The sequence below is a fragment of the Podarcis erhardii genome, assembly GCF_964252035.2.
Source record: "Podarcis erhardii genome assembly, chromosome: 3".
NCBI lineage: Eukaryota > Metazoa > Chordata > Lepidosauria > Squamata > Lacertidae > Podarcis > Podarcis erhardii.
In genome coordinates this window covers 69,566,402-69,582,326 of record NC_138507.1, presented here as the reverse complement: position 1 = coordinate 69,582,326, position 15,925 = coordinate 69,566,402, and the positions used below count along the sequence as shown (strand labels likewise).

Here is a 15,925-nt window from a genome sequence, read left to right as displayed (position 1 = left end):
GAGCCAGTTCTAAGGGCCTGAGTGTATTTCAAAGGATTTTGAAGTATTGCTTTCCAATACTTAATTTTTTTACTGATAATCTGTCTAGTCTGGAGAGGTTCAGGTCAGGCAACAACTTTACTGTGATGATGATGGGTTTTTTTTGGGTGGGGGGGGAACTTATCCAAATAATCAAGGTCCAACAGGGTCTGTGGAAGAAGTTTTGATGAGCATCAGGAGGACTAGAGCTCCACAGCAATCACTGAAGAGACCTTTATTTTTGGGTTCATATGGTTCTAAGTTGTTGCACAGAACTAATACATCAAAGAGTGATCTCGGAGGTCATGGTGGAACTCAGGTGCACAAGAGGTCTACAGCTTTGTTAGTCAATGACCCCTGAATTATTGCTAAGGAAGACTGCAGGAAGTCATTGGTGTATTAGTATTAATATTCGTTAGTCACTTGTCTCACATTGATCCGAAGCAACTTACTCTATACGCCACTACCGCTTTTTGTGACATTAAAATATGTAATCAACACTTTTAAAACCAAAAAAATACTTTTAAAGTAGCACTGGGGGGGGCAGTTTTAATTACAAATTGTTAAACTCCCTGCCTTTCTTTCTCCCAGCTCCCTACCTATCCACTCTAAACCATTAAGATACAGAGTCTACAACCAGAAACAACCGCTTTCAAAGGAATGGGCAGTCAGAGGAACATTCTCAACCCCAGCTCTACCAGAAGTAATGCCGATGCAGAAATGACAGGAAAATCCATAGTGGCACTCCAAAAAAGGACGTCCATTTCATGTACCCTTACTGCAATCCCATATTCCCCTCTCAGAGAGGGGCTAGGGCCTTCAAACCCAATTAATGGAGTATCTGGTGTAACTCAAGTTAAATTTCTACAGGATATAGCATTCATGCTGCCCTTTCTGCACAAATGCACCTAGCTGCTCTCAACACACTAGGATCTTTCCAAATGCTTAAAAAAACAAAAACAAAACATTTCCCCACCCCCCCCACCCAGGTTGGGCAAATGGAGCCCTGTGGAATCTCAGAACCAAGGGGAAAAGAAGCAGTATCCCTGCACCACATTCTGGGTTCTGTTTGTCAGGAACAAGCAAAGCCAACTGAATATTGTGCTCCTAATGTCTATCCCTTCAAGACAAAACAGGCTAAGAACCTTAGAAAAGCCCTGCTGCATCTAAATAATGGCTCTGATCTCACCCAGTGGCTACCCAGATTCCTATGGCAAATTTGCAAGCATGACGAGTACAAAATGACATTTTCTACTTGTGCTTCCCAGCAACTTGTATTCAGAGACACACTGTCCCCAATACTGGAGGTAATACCCAGCCACCATGGCTAGTACCCACTGATAGGCTTATCCTTTATGGTTTTGTCTAATCTCCTTTCAAAGTCGACAAGTTGGTGGCCGATACATCTTTGTGGGGCTGTGGATGTCATTGTTTAACATGCTCATCATACATGACTACCTGTAAGATCTAGGCCTGATTGGATACCCATAAACATGTGCAGGTGGGGAGAAAAAGATGTGACAAGGAATTAAGGGCTGAAGAGGAAGAAAAGACTGTGCTGAATCTGTCTTTTTTTAAAAAAGCAAGCAATTCTTTTTAAGTAATAAAAATCAGACAGAAGGTGACCTGAAACAAACTTAGCTACATCACCCAAAGGACAGGAGCAGGCCGAAAAGTGAGTAACAAATTCTGAATGTGGATCCTGTAATGCGTCAAAAGCTTGGGATCAACTCTTCATGGCTAGGAGTGCAATGTGGAAAGGAATGTCACCGTGCAGTGAGTAGCAGATGCACCGGACAGCAGCACTTGGTGAGTTGCTAGAATAGTTTCAGACATCTTTTTCATTTGCCATGCCCACCTAATCATACTATCCAGTTAATAATAAAAAGGAGAGGGGAGGGAAAGAATGAAACCTCTTCTACTTGCCAGCAGTCTCCTGGCTATTCCCCCTCCCCCCCCAAAAAAAATCAGGCTGGAAATGGGGGGGAAATGACTATAACCTCTTGGAACTTCATTAATAAGAGGCCTAACATGCTCTCTAGGATATCCCTACCTTTTGCCAGAAGCTACAAATGTATACTCTAAAGTAAACAATGGAAAGGTTACTGAAGGTTAAGTACATTCACATACTTCAGTCTTAACAGCCAGACGCCACGCTGGGAACATAATTTACACAGCATGAACTCAGTGCCCTAATTCTGACAAGGGTGGGGGAAGCGGTGGGAGGTTTTGCAGGATGCATCACATGTCCACAGTGAATGGAGGTCAATCAAAGGGCACCTTTGTTTATAACCCAGACCCCTCTCTCGTTTATCTTCCGCTGGGGATTCCCTGGTTGGCTGCATGACAGATTTTGTGACATCACCTGTCAGCTAATAATAGAAATTCAGTCAGCCACCTGCCAGCAAAGATAGATGGGTTTTTGGTTACAGACTTACTAATTAAATGACTGGCTTACACCCGCCTCCCCTCTCCTCCCGCCTCCTTGTGTTGCATCTCAGCTGCCAAGGAAACCCAGGGAGCAGCTCCTCAGTGCTCCCGGTTGTAGCGGAGTCTCAAACTTTTACGGATTTGCTATAATGAGCCCTCTGCTAACATCACAGAGGCAGGAGCCTTTGAAGTATTTGGCTCACTTCTCTCTATCTGGTGAAACAGAAAAACAACCAACAGATCCACATATCAGCCAAGGATGAGGCCCTATGAACCCCGCAGCATGCAGGGATGTTTGCAAAAGCTCATACCTTGGGGCAACACCTTGGCATGTTCCCTTCTGATAGGATTTATTGAGTAGGAGTGAATGGCGTTTCATGAATCGCAGCAGATGCTGCACACATGCATTCAGATGGTAATGATTGGGTCAGAAATATTCTAACACAGCACTACACACCACTTTCAAACAAGTTAGGATTGTTAGGATCAGAGCCTTAAAATGAGGGTATCTTGGCTGATATATGATATATGAGAAAGTCTGCACTCCACTGTCTGTCTTGCTCTCTAAGTGTAGCAGTCCAATTCCTCCTGACGAATTGGTGAACAATATAAAAGCCACAGGGAGAAGAAACAACCCAGAAAACACTGGCTAGAAACTTCTTTTATGTCAAGTGGCAGAATAAGCACTTGTAAAGCATGCACAAACAGGTAACGTGTATGAAAGTACTATGTATACATGGTTGCATTTGCTGTGGGTGGCATGATATCGTCCTTTTTTTTTTTTTTTTTTTTTGAGGGAGAAGGACGTGCCTTTACTCCTGAGATACTACAATGAGATTTGGCACACATATTCAGGATAACATTCTACATTTTAAATTAGAACCACAGCTCTACTCCCTCACCTGTTTGCTGCAAATATATAAGAATTTATTTCCATTTAAAATGGGAATACAGTCATACCCGAGCTACAGAGACTTCAGGTTGCATTTTTTTGGGTTACGGACCCGCCGAAACCCGGAAGTATCGGAACGGGTTACTTCCGGGTTTGGGGGGCTGCGCATGTGCAGAAGCGCTAAATCGCACTTTGCACATGTGCAGAAGCGCCAAATTGCAACCCGCATGTGCGCAGACACACCTCTGCGGGTTGGGAACGTGCATCCTGCACAGATCCCGTTTGCAACTCGAGCGTCCACTGTATATGATGTGATGTACTCAATATTGTAATGAAAAATAAATAACTAATTATTTTTAAAAATAATTTATTGCCACGCTCATGGCAAAGACTCATTTGTCCATATTCTTATTATAATGAAACATATGAAAGCTAGCATGCATGTTTAGAACACCTTTCTAATTTTCAAGTTGAAATATTACAATCCTTTTTCAAAGAGCCCAGGACAGCTGTAAAATAGTGTGCTGGCATTTCACTCTTAAATACTGAACATGTAAAAATGAAACATACAATGTACATTGTAAGACACTATTATTTGGCTGAAGTTAGACCCCAAAACCACTTTCAGTGGGATGGGGGGGGGGAGAAGATTCAAACCACAGTGCAAACCAGTATCAAAAGTGAGACATTTCAAACACTAGTACTGTATGTAAAATGAAATTTAATTATATCTTAAATACAGCCAGTGAAGTGGCTAGGAGGAAACTGGAGAGCATAATTTAGTCTCATATATAAATCCCCTTTCCTACTTTCAGCAGATGCTGATGAGAAATCTGTTTGGTAATTGACTTTGTACTAGTAAAACGTAGTTCAAAGGAGTGAAAGCAGAAACACCGACAGGACTGTTTCCTGTTTTTAGTTGTATCTTATTCTGCTCCGAAGCCACAGCAAGTTTATCTAGCCCAACTTGCAACATGAGTTCTTTTGTGTGGTTTACAGTGCCAATGGGTTCATAAACTGTTTGAAAAGAACAAATGCTGGCAATTAGGAGACCAGTCCTTATGCATTTTGCAGAATCTATACCTCAGCAGGATTTCATGTGCTAAAGTTCTTTCATCTAGAAGAGTCTTTCTTGGAGTAGACCTGTTTTACATTCCCCTCTCCCACAGTAAACAAAACACACTTTCCTTTTCAAGTCCCTAAGCTCTGGGGGTTTTCGGGGTGTGTGGGAAGAAGTTCCCATTTTGACCAAAGACAAGTTCTTTGAACTAAGTACAATACTGTTGATGATATATTTTGTACTTGAAATCTGTCAGTTTCATGCCAGTAAGAGGGTATAGAGGTGTAAGGAGTGGTGATAAGAGGTAAAGAGAGGTTCAGTTGCACAGGGGTGGGGTGGGGAATCCTAACACTTATTCTTCTTGTTGTAAGTTTGTGGGTGTCAGACCCATTCTAACCCCTGGACACAGCAAATGTTAAAATATAAGCAAGGCTAGCTTCCTGTGTTGAGGCAATCACATGGGTGATGGGCCATTGGAACAAAGGAAATGTGATAGGCCCTAAAGAGAACAGAGGAAAGGGGGCTCTGTGCCAGTCAGCAAATGGATGGGGTCCCTTCTCTACCTTTTAGATAGTAAAGGTAAAGGGACCCATGACCATTAGGTCCAGTCGTGGCCGACTCTGGGGTTGCGGTGCTCATCTCACTTTATTGGCCGAGGGAGCCAGCGTACAGCTTCCAGGTCATGTGGCCAGCATGACTAAGCCGCTTCTGGCGAACCAGAGCAGCGCACGGAAATGCTGTTTACCTTCCCACCAGAGCGGTACCTATTTATCTACTTGCACTTTGACGTGCTTTCGAACTGCTAGGTGGGCAGGAGCAGGGACTGAGCAACGGGAGCTCACCCCGTCGCGGGGATTCAAACCGTCGACCTTCTGATTGGCAAGCCTTAGGCTCTGTGGTTTAACCCACAGCACCACTCGCATCCCATTGTGAGAAGCAAAAAGTCTGAGGGCAGTTTGCTGTGATGTGACTAAGAGGAAAAAGCTGCAGGCTGGAAAGGCAGAGAGAAAGCCATGGCTGATTTCTGCTTGAATCCAAGGTTGTGGCAATTGGAGACACAATACCGTTGTTGGTGTGGTGATGCTGTGAACCGCTCCATCGTAGGCTCAGGTTGTATATATGTGTACATTAACCACATATCATTGAGACTGTGCCTCATTTTCAAAAGGAAACACAAACCCTGGGTAAGCGCCTGGAATCTCACCACTTGGAGATAGGGATGGCATGCAACTGTATCTTTTTACTTTGGTTTTCTGTCTTTCTAGAGTGTTTATATGTTGCAATAAAAGGACACTAAATTGCTATGAAAATTTCCTAGTTTTTGTGAAGGAAAAATAATACTTCTCGTCATAGCTGGAAATGAATTTTCCTATCATAATGCGCACCACATAAAAATGGACAAGAAGGTATATTTGAAGGTATTTATGAATGGATATATGATCCCATACCAAAAAAGGCAAAATTGCTCCAGTTCAAAATATGTAAATTTGTTGCAAGTGATTTAATTAATTTAGGAAAAGAATAAACAACACTAGAACAAAAAATCTTAGGACACTTAAGACTAAGTTTTATTATGGCATATGCTCTTATGGGCTTGAGCCCACTTCAATAAATGAAAGAAACGTTACCCTCAGTTGGCAGACACACATACATGCAAATACGCATGCATGGGCACAGAGGAAAAATGGTTTTTTAAAGCAGTGGTCATGTAATATAAGGGGTTGCAGTAGGTCTGTGACATTCCTATACAGAGCCCAGATGTATATATGATAAGAACAGTATACCCCATTCATAACAGCAGCCACTGTGATAATACTATCTTTTTACTGTAATTTAACAACTGTAGTGGGAAAGAAATCCAGAATACTGATTAAGCCCAAATTGAATAGAATCTACTTTACTGATAACATTTTGGTCCAGCAATTTCACACTGGAGCCTCTGCTTTAATTCTTTTTTGTTGAAGGATGATAACTTTGACGATGCTGAGAGGTCAGCAGTGTAGTGACATGGGAAAATGAAATGTTCTCCTACTGGTTTCTGAATGTTGAGATTTTTGTTGTCAGATTTGTGTCCAGTTTCTCTTGTGTAGAAACTGACCTCTTAGTTCTAAACAGACCCTGAAAGGGAATTGTGGCAGGTGTATACACACAAACACAAACACAAACACAAACACAAACACAAACACAAACACACACACTGTTAGAATTCCTGCTCCATGATTGCAGTCATGGGATTTTTGTCTTTCACATGACGTGGTATGTTTTGACTCCACAGAGTGGGAAGTGATGGAGACAGGATGTTTGTGTTACTGTGTTCCGTGAAGTGGGACTATTGTCCTTTGTCCTTTTTCTCTTTGCTGTCTGATGCTAGAGAGAGAGGGAGCCATGTTGCAGTGCTTCGTGTGTGTTTATATGTAAATAAAGTAGATTAGCCAAAATGCTGAGTTGCCGAGGTCTGTCACGCATGATTCGCAAACTCTGTGGATCCCTAAGTATGCCGGTGTTGGTTGGCATCGGTCGCTGTGATGTTCGGGCTGAAGAAAGCTTATGAAGCTCCCAAACAATCGACCAGGAAGGAGGGAACATGCCAGTCGGGCATGTGTCTCTGCCAGGGTCCTACTCGAGTGTAGGCTGAACTCCTGACACACACACCTCACATATAAATAATACTGGAGAATGAGTAGATGAGAGCCACTGATCATATGGGCTGTTTTTAATACTATCATCTGAAAAAAACCCTGGGAACTGAGTTCCTGTGTTAAGCTATCTGTTACTAAACCTGGCCTCTGCATTTCTTGTAACTGTAAATAATATATTTTGAGACATTAGCAAACAACTTCTACAGTGCCAAGCAGAAGCTAGCACTAGTCCTCAAAGAAAAGACGGAAGGGCTGATGCCTCTGCAACCCATCTGTGCTCTTGGTCTCTTTGTTCCTTGCCCATGTGATCTCTACCATCACAACCCTCTCACTTCCTTCTGCATCCACTAACTGCTCCCATTCCTGATTCCTCTCTGTCTTTCAACTCATCTCCCTCAATATCCTTTCCTCATTGTTCTGACATATTCATTATTGAAGCAACCATTGTTCCGCCTTCCCTCAGCCCTCTATTCCTTCTTCTTCTTTTCTGCCAGCTCTCATTCACTTTCCCTGCCTTCCCCTGCTGCTTTCTCTCTCAAACTTCAACCTACTGTACGTTTTTGTTCCAAGGTCTTCCCCTCCTCTAAAGTGCAATCTTCGTTGCCTATCACCACCAAAAATGTCACCATGTTCTGTACAAATGATGAAGTGTAGGTGAACACACAACATATTTCTGCAAATGTCAATATGAAAGCATATAGGTTATATAGGTTGCTGAAGATTAACAGAGGGGCTTGATAAATTCAATAGGAATATCCCAATCAAACAGAGGCTCTGGAGGTCTAGAGCAAAAAGTAACTACGTCTCCTTTACATTTTAAGAAAAAATGACCAATGTTCCTGCAGTTCTTCTGCTTACCAGGAGATGGCGGCTGAATCTTAGGTTGTTTCTTGGTATCTCCCGTGCTGAAGACTTCTGGAGGGGGCTCCTCCCCTCGTTCAATCTTGCATTCAAAGGCAAACAGGTACTGGATATATTGTTTTTTCAGGGAGCTGGCTGCGCTGCTTGAAGTGCCAACATTTAGGTTGGTTGCCAGCTCACGCCACTTCTTATTTTTATTAACCTAGCATAAATAAATAGCAGAATCAGTGGATTGCAACCAAGTGGACTGATGAAAGCCAGGAGACATTTGAAAAAACACAGCACTTAATGCCTTGGTTTGTTTGTTTTATTTGCCTCTTTTAACTAATGCTCATTACTCCCACACTCATTTGTAACACACAAACAGCATTTACACTTATAAAACCATTAAAGAACCTGTTGATATAGCTATACAAAACACAGTATCTTCTGCCAGGCATCCCTTCTCTACTCTTTACACTTTGGGGAGGGCTGGGGCTTGTAATGTGCAGTTAGCCAATCTATCTTCCACTTAATATGTACTTATTCGCTCTGGCACTCAAACAAGCATGCAGACTCCAATTATAAACAACAGTTTCTAAAAACTAATTTAAAATGGCAATAATAAGGCCTTTTTTCACTGCTGAAGTGCTCTGACATTGATATAAAAAATTAAAATGAAAGGCCATGTCTCTTCCAAAATAGCCACTAGTTGAAGGATCATTTAGCTAGTAATTCCTAATTCAGGTGCTGTAATGCCAGGGCTTCTTGTGATGGAGATCAGTGGTCTCTTTGCAGAACAAGATATACAGTCAAACAAGATTCAAAATGAATTATAACCAATTTTGAACATACTAAGGTGATTCAGTGAGTTTCTTTATTGAAAGCCTTACATATGGTGGCCGACTAGAATGAATCTTGCTTTATGCCGTACGATATCAAAGCCTGTAAGTCTTAGAGCTGCACAATGACATTTTTCTGTGCTTGTGATGAGAAAGAAGTGTATACCTTGTGAATTCTTGCAAACTAAATTCCAATACTGCATATACCAGCTCTGAAACACAGGTGCATATGACAAAACAGACACTTGTGCATTTTTCACAGAAATGGTATACTGAGATGTATCGTCTATAGCTGTAGTGGAAAGACATAATTATTATTTATAGTTTCTAATATCTATATGCTAGCCAAGAAAATACTTACGCACATATGCTCAATAAATCCAGAATAGCCCTGGTTCTTAGACTTGGGTGCTGCTAACACAGCGGTCTGACTTCACCCTCAGAGGCGCACTCCATTGTCTCTCCAGACAGATGGATGCCAACGAACAGCAAGACATAAGTATTTCTTACCTGCGCTAAACCTCCAATCTCCTTAACACAGACATACAGCCTGAAAAGATCTAGTGGCTTCTTGCCTACAGCAGGCAGACTGGCCACAGGCGTTCCCCTCTCTTCCATGAAGTTGAGATACCGATCCACCCACATTCTGCGCTCTGGTTCGTTTCCCAGCTCATACATTTTTGTGATCTTCTCTCCAGTTGTGGTAGACGAATTTGATTTCTAAAGCAAAAGCATTTTTTAAAAAAGCATTGGGGTAGGGGCAAGAAGGGAAAAGATAGTAAGAAACTCACAATGGTGACAAAGAGAGGATGTTAAACTAAAGCTATCACACAACAGGCAGGAATGAAGGCTACTAGTTCAGGCACAAACAATACATTCTGTCCACATGCTGCAGTTTGCTCATCTGATTTTGTAAAACAAAGGGCCCAAACTCCCCCTTTTATGATTTTTTATGTTTTGCCCTTATACATGAACTTTGGATCTCAGAAGGCAAGTTTCTGATGATGCCTCGAGTCATTCATAACGTAGCTTCATTAAGCTATATGATATAGGAGGAAAACAAAAAAGATTACTTGGAAATTCACCTTAAAATGAATGCCACCAGATATGAGAGTGAAGAGCTAAGGGTGGGAAACCTACACTTCTGAAGAAATAATCGTAGAATGGAACAGGTCAAATCAATTTTGCCAAATCTGGTTTCTTGCTATATCTGGCTAAAAAGTTGGTAAAAGTAAGTCAACACGGTTATTAAAAATGTTCTCACTCAATTGCAGTGCATGAGCTGTCAAAAGTACCTTTTATCAGTTTTCTAGGGTCTTCCTATGGTCTTCTGAGCTCAATTCTAATTCTGTGTTGTTTATGAAACCCTAACTGTCTCGAGTCATTCAAACATGACATATCATTTCTTCCCCTACATCCCTTTGTACCACCTGCATGTGAAGCTGAAGGGGCAAAAACTCTTTAAAATGATGATAGCAATAGTTGCTTGATGTTGGGGCAGTTGCCAAGGTCTTATCTTGTTTCACTGACTTCCCTGCTTGGGATGGAGTCCATTGTTTTTAATTAACCAAATCACCTTGGCTCTATAAAACTTTTTTGCTTTATATACAAAATTCTCATTTATTCACAGTGATGCTTCTTATGTAAAGTTGTTGGTCACATTCTGAAATAAAGGACAGTATCAATTTGCTTTTAGCATATTTACCAAAGGGACACTTATTAATTACTTAGGTTGAATTGGGGTTTACTAGATGCAAATGGAGGGTTGCAACAGGACACATCTTATTGCCTTTCCTACTGCTTAATTTAGGAGGATATTAATTCTTTATCAACTTTGCCCTTAAAAACAATTGCATAGTAAGCTATTTTAGTGAATTTTTAAAAAGGCAAAAAGGGCTATAGATATTTCACATATATTCACAATATCATTTTGGATACGTCAATATATTTGGAATGCAGGGAAGAAATGATTTATTGCCCCCAAACAACTAATTATTGCAGCCAACACTACTATTGTTAATTAATTTTTATATTTTCTTACTTGTGATTCCACATGCTCAATACTTGCAGCACATGTTATCCCTTAATAATATAACCCTTAATAATTTTTCACTCAGCTGCCATTCCAATTGCCTATTACAAGAAACATTCAGACTTAATGGCCAAACAAAGGTTTTTCAATTTTACACAGTGAAATACTTCTTCTTATAAAGCTATAGCATCAAAAAAGGGGAAGTAGTTTACCGTCTTTTCTTTGCTGGGCACTTGTACTGTCTACATAAAGAAAAGTCACTTTTCAAAGAGATGGCAACAGGCCACAAAGTGACAACATAATCTGAAAACATTACTATTTACAGAAGGAAAGAAGGGCTTCTCACTGCAGGAGCTTTCAGGCTGTCAAGCTCAGTGAAGTGGGTGCAATTTTCCTCTAAAATGAAATATTAACTTCAGAAGAATAAGGAAAAAATCTTTCCACAAAGGGCTTGATTTCTGCTGTCTGCACCCCACAGCTAAAAACATTAAAAATTTCACATTTTGCACATGCAACTGCTTGGTCAAGCACAGATTACAGAAGCTTTGTATGGCCAGATTCTGCCTATAGAACATACTTCCTTCAAGTAAAGTTTTATACTTCACAATTCTAATATTTATTGCATTGTAAAATCGATAAACTATGAACTGAAGTCAGTGCAAAAATTAAAGCTGGAGTAAATAGTAAAAAATAATGAATGTAGCCTCAAATGGTTTTGTTGATGTACAGCAGGGTAAGTAAAGTCATTGTGCTGGTATTAAGTTAACCAAAAGTATTGCTTGATGAAAGCCTTCTGAAACAAGATAAGTAAATAATATAATTTCTGTATCAGATGTGTGCTATCCAGTATTTAAAACATTTGTGACTGGAAAAGTATGCTGATGTACGTGGACAGTAGTTGTGCATTTATTATTCCAAACCTGTCTGTTCTCAACAGTTACATTGTAGTGAACATTTCTTCCCATGTGTTCATGCAACACACCTCTGCAAGCATGTGCATCTAGCAATAAATAGTCACAGGTGAACTATAGCAAAGTTCAGTGCACATCAATTTTTGAGTGCCTGAAAAATTCTGAAGACTGCATAGCCTTCATTGGGGGAGCATTCCCCATCCTGTAATTTGTATATGTTATTGTGAATGTCCAAAATTCATAACTATCTTGCATATATCTGGTCAATTTCCAGAATGGTAGCTAAACTAGTGATTGTTTATTATAACTATTATAGTGTTGTCCACATTTACTAACTTATCTCTGTATATCTGGACATTAATTGAACACATGGGGTATTGTTAACATTCCCTGGTGATTGCTGGCTATCTCACATGTTCACTCTAAGTTATATATTAATGGGGGAAATGACTCTCATTGTTTGAGGCAGAATCTGTGTACACAGAAAGGCTGTGTACGGCAGGGCCCCCTGGAGGGAAGCAATGTGTATCTCTTCGAATATAGGAAGATACTTTATACTAAGACCAGGTCTAGCTTAGTATTTTCAACACTGACTAGCAGAAGCTCTCAGGTAGGAGTCTTTCCCACTTCTACCTGGAAACACTAGGGATAAGACCTTTTGCATGCAAATCATGTGCCACTGACCAGCAGCCCTTCTCGGTATGTCTTCGGGTTACTACAGATACTTGGCTTTGTATACTGATGATACCCACAGTGAAGAATTTAAGAGTTCCGAATTTGTGTGCTCACACACATATTCTCTCAAATATGCCATTTATTGCTAGCCTATTTATGTACACAGAGTAAACATAAACTGATCCTATTAACAGCAGAATTGAAGATATCCAGTTTGAAATTCTCTCAGGAGACACTCAATCCAGTGTCTTCATATTTTCCCGAAAAGCATGCCAGCTCTAGAAAACCCTCTCTGCTAGAAATATGTGAAGAATCTGACCAGATGTTGGATATGGTTTTTGGTATCTTCCAGCCAATTGATAAAAAGAATACAAAGCTGCTATCCTGAACACCCAGATCTGATAATTGATAAGGTTAGTAAAATCTGCTAACCAGATAATTATCTGCTAACCCAAATATATCTATATAATTTAGCACCCTGATCTGAAATTTGCTTCTTTGAAATAATTTTCACTGAAATCAAAGGATTATGGTAAAAGGAAGAATATATACCTAACCCAAGTTATTTCTTTTCTGGTTGCTTAGAACTTTTAAACTCAATCAAATCATAGAGATGTCTTCGGAGAAAGTTTTACAATAAATTCTAAGAACTATATCTGAAGTGAGTGTTTACTCTAAATTGAAAACAGAAAGGTAATTACTCCCACCTTCTCTATCCCCCCCAAAATCTGAAATGGTTCTCTTTAATTTATGCGGAAACAAAACATGCATTTCTAACAGGCTCCCCTGGGGATGAATAACAGCTTAAAGAACTCATGAATACATATTTTCTACCGTAAAGATGTTCTGCATTTCCAGAAATATTTAGAAAGACTGACTGACTATGCACTTAATGCCTCTCTGTGCCCATTTAAGAAAAAGTAAAATACTCAAGAAAATACAATAAATTTCTTCTTTGTAGAGTTGTCCATTTAGATAAGCATTCAGGCATGGCCAGTTTTGACATTAGAGGGAACACACACCACCATATGCCTTCTGAGACTCAAAGTCATTGCCCTCTTTCCCTAGTTCCTCTCTACTTTTGTTGATGCTTTCACACTAAGGGCTACGAGCACATATCTCCAAAAACCCTCTAGAGCATAATGCACTTATTTAAAATATTAGTTACCTTTCTTTTTCTTTTTGCATGTGACTTTTGTGCTGGTATTCATTTTGCCCACTGATAAAAGCTTAGCAATCTACTCTTAAGAGAAACAATTTGCCTGGAAATATTGTTTTTCATTTTTGGGACACCAGATTGTTTTAATCTTCACGAACCAAACCAGATAAACACATGGCTATCATTAAAAGCAGCAGCTGTATGTATATCAACCGTGACCTTTTCCATAATGTCTAATACAAAGTTGGGGAACCTTTTTCAGCCCTAGGGTATGTTATCCCGTAGACAACCTTCTGGAAGTCACAAGTGGCGTCAAAACAAAAGTGGGTAAGGGTCACAGTGGGCACCCAAATGTAGACCATATATCACACCCACCCCAGCCCAAAGCAATTAGGCTTGAAAGGGGAATTCTAGTTTTTACATGCCTGATTGCCAGCGAGAGTGATCTTAATGGAGATTGCAGCTGGGTTGATGGAGACTGAACACAGCCATTGTTTGGCACCGCACCAGCAGGAGGCTATTTTCAAGTCCAATTGCAGCAGGTGAAGGTGGTGAGTTTTGGAAGTGGAGCTGTAGTGTGTTCCTGTGGCTCCAATGGAAGGTTATTTTCAAGCCTGTGTGTGTGGTTTGGTTGGGGAAGCCCCTCAGTTTTCATCTGGTTCATGGGCTGGCAGCTTCCCACTAGTACATGTGCCTTAATATGATCATATTCAGTGTCTCTCTGCCAATGGCCACCAGTGATATGGAGTGGTACGGGGAAATGCAGAAGACTAGAAAATCGGGGAATTGGTATGTCCTTGTATTAGACAGCATGGAGGTGGGAACTAGACCTGGTGCTGCTGTTTTGGGAGTTAGCTGCATGTCTTTTTTTAAGTTTGGATCAAGTATTTGTCTGATGAAATCAGATACTAATAAAATATTTTTTAAGAAAATATCTTCTTAGATATCATTTCCCCCTCCAAACCCTTTATACAATATTTTCTCTTATTGTCTTCTGGAATTTTCTTTTCCATTAAGGTGTCCTGGTGAAAATTAGGATTTAACTGAAGACCCTTTAGTATGTTTAGTGATCATTGCAACTGAACATCCCATTCTTCATGCTGTCAGGACTCCAAAATTTATTTAAAATAAGTTATTTATTTGTCTAATGAAATTGCAGTGGTTAAATAAAACATGTTAAGATTTTAGGAGGAATTCAACAGTATGATCGTTCTGTCAGCAAAAGCACATCGGCTTGCTAGATGGAACAAATTCCCTTCTCCTCCCCACCCCTGCATTGTTCTGGGGTGTGTGTGTCTCCCAACCACCCAGAGCCAATTTGGGTCGGGAGCATGGGGGGTACAAGAGGAGAATATGGGGTAGAAGCCCCATTGCATTAGCAGGACTTGTGCTGGCTTCCACTAGCACAATTGTTTAGTTGAATTAAAGAACTGTAGAATTGGAAGGGATCCCAAGGGTAATCTAGTCCAACCTCCTACAATGCAATTTGAATCCATAGCAGACCCTGCTTAGATTTGCAAAATGTGCTAGCAGTTTTATTTCAGCGTCATCCTATTCAAAATCATTTTGTTTTTAATGAACAAATACTTCTGAAACTACAATGCTGTCTGAAGACTACATGTGTTTTTTAAGTGCAAGTGGATACTGTCAATTTGAAAAAGTAACTTTCCTGTAATGTATAAATACAATTTTATCCTGTATAATATTTTTATGACAGCAAACAAGTTTGGGTATTTGGAGATTATGATTGCTCCAAACTATAATGTACACTCAGAAATCACCCAATTCCTCAAGAAAGGAGAGTTTTATTCCTGTTTTAAGATGGTAATGCTATTCAACACCCAAATGGGGGGGAAACAATTTTGCAAAGAGTTTGGACCCAGTAATTGAGACAAAATGTCCTTAACCAACACAGTTAGCATGCTCTGTAAGCTGATGCATTATGAGAAATATGTTTTCTTCACAACATCTGCTGTATTACAAGAAAAGCCAACTTCTGTGATATACATAAATTTAATCTTCTTTTTATATAAAAGGACTGGACTAAATTTTGCCCTCAGCCAAGCAAGCTCTGTTCCCCACTAGAACCGAGTCAAACAATGAGCTGCAGGAACATAACTTAGGGCAGAATTTAGCCTCCTCTGTCATCACAAAGAAAGAAAATCCTTTAGTGGATAAATAATGAAGGAAAGAATCTATAAAACAAACAAGCAAGCATTAAAATATAATCAGTACAAAAAAACCAAAACAAAAGCCAGAGCCACTTACAGGGCTTGATGGAGTCTTTGGCCAGCCTGGGCTGCCAATGCTATCACTTTCATCTCCATGAAATGAGGAGATGCTAGCAGAACTTGGGGACATTGGGGAAGGGACTGGCAGGTTGCCTGGGGTTGGGGGCTGTGAAATACCCTGAGAGATGTAGCTATC

The 15,925-nt window shown here is 40.2% G+C and overlaps 1 protein-coding gene across 14 annotated transcripts in view; it reads right to left on the bottom strand.

Moving 5' to 3' along the window:
* Positions 1-15,925, bottom strand: part of ARID1B (AT-rich interaction domain 1B) — a 356,667-nt gene that overhangs the window by 17,846 nt on the left and 322,896 nt on the right. For 11 of the 14 annotated variants that reach the window (XM_081854279.1, XM_081854287.1, XM_081854285.1 and 8 more), the window contains 3 exons: positions 15,767-15,925; positions 9,232-9,441; positions 7,898-8,102 (listed from right to left, as the gene is read on the bottom strand). In XM_081854279.1, the coding sequence (XP_081710405.1) occupies positions 7,898-8,102; positions 9,232-9,441; positions 15,767-15,925 (574 nt within the window). The remainder of the gene's footprint in view (positions 1-7,897; positions 8,103-9,231; positions 9,442-15,766) is intronic. The other 3 variants (XM_081854289.1, XM_081854291.1, XM_081854281.1) reach the window with 1 other exon arrangement.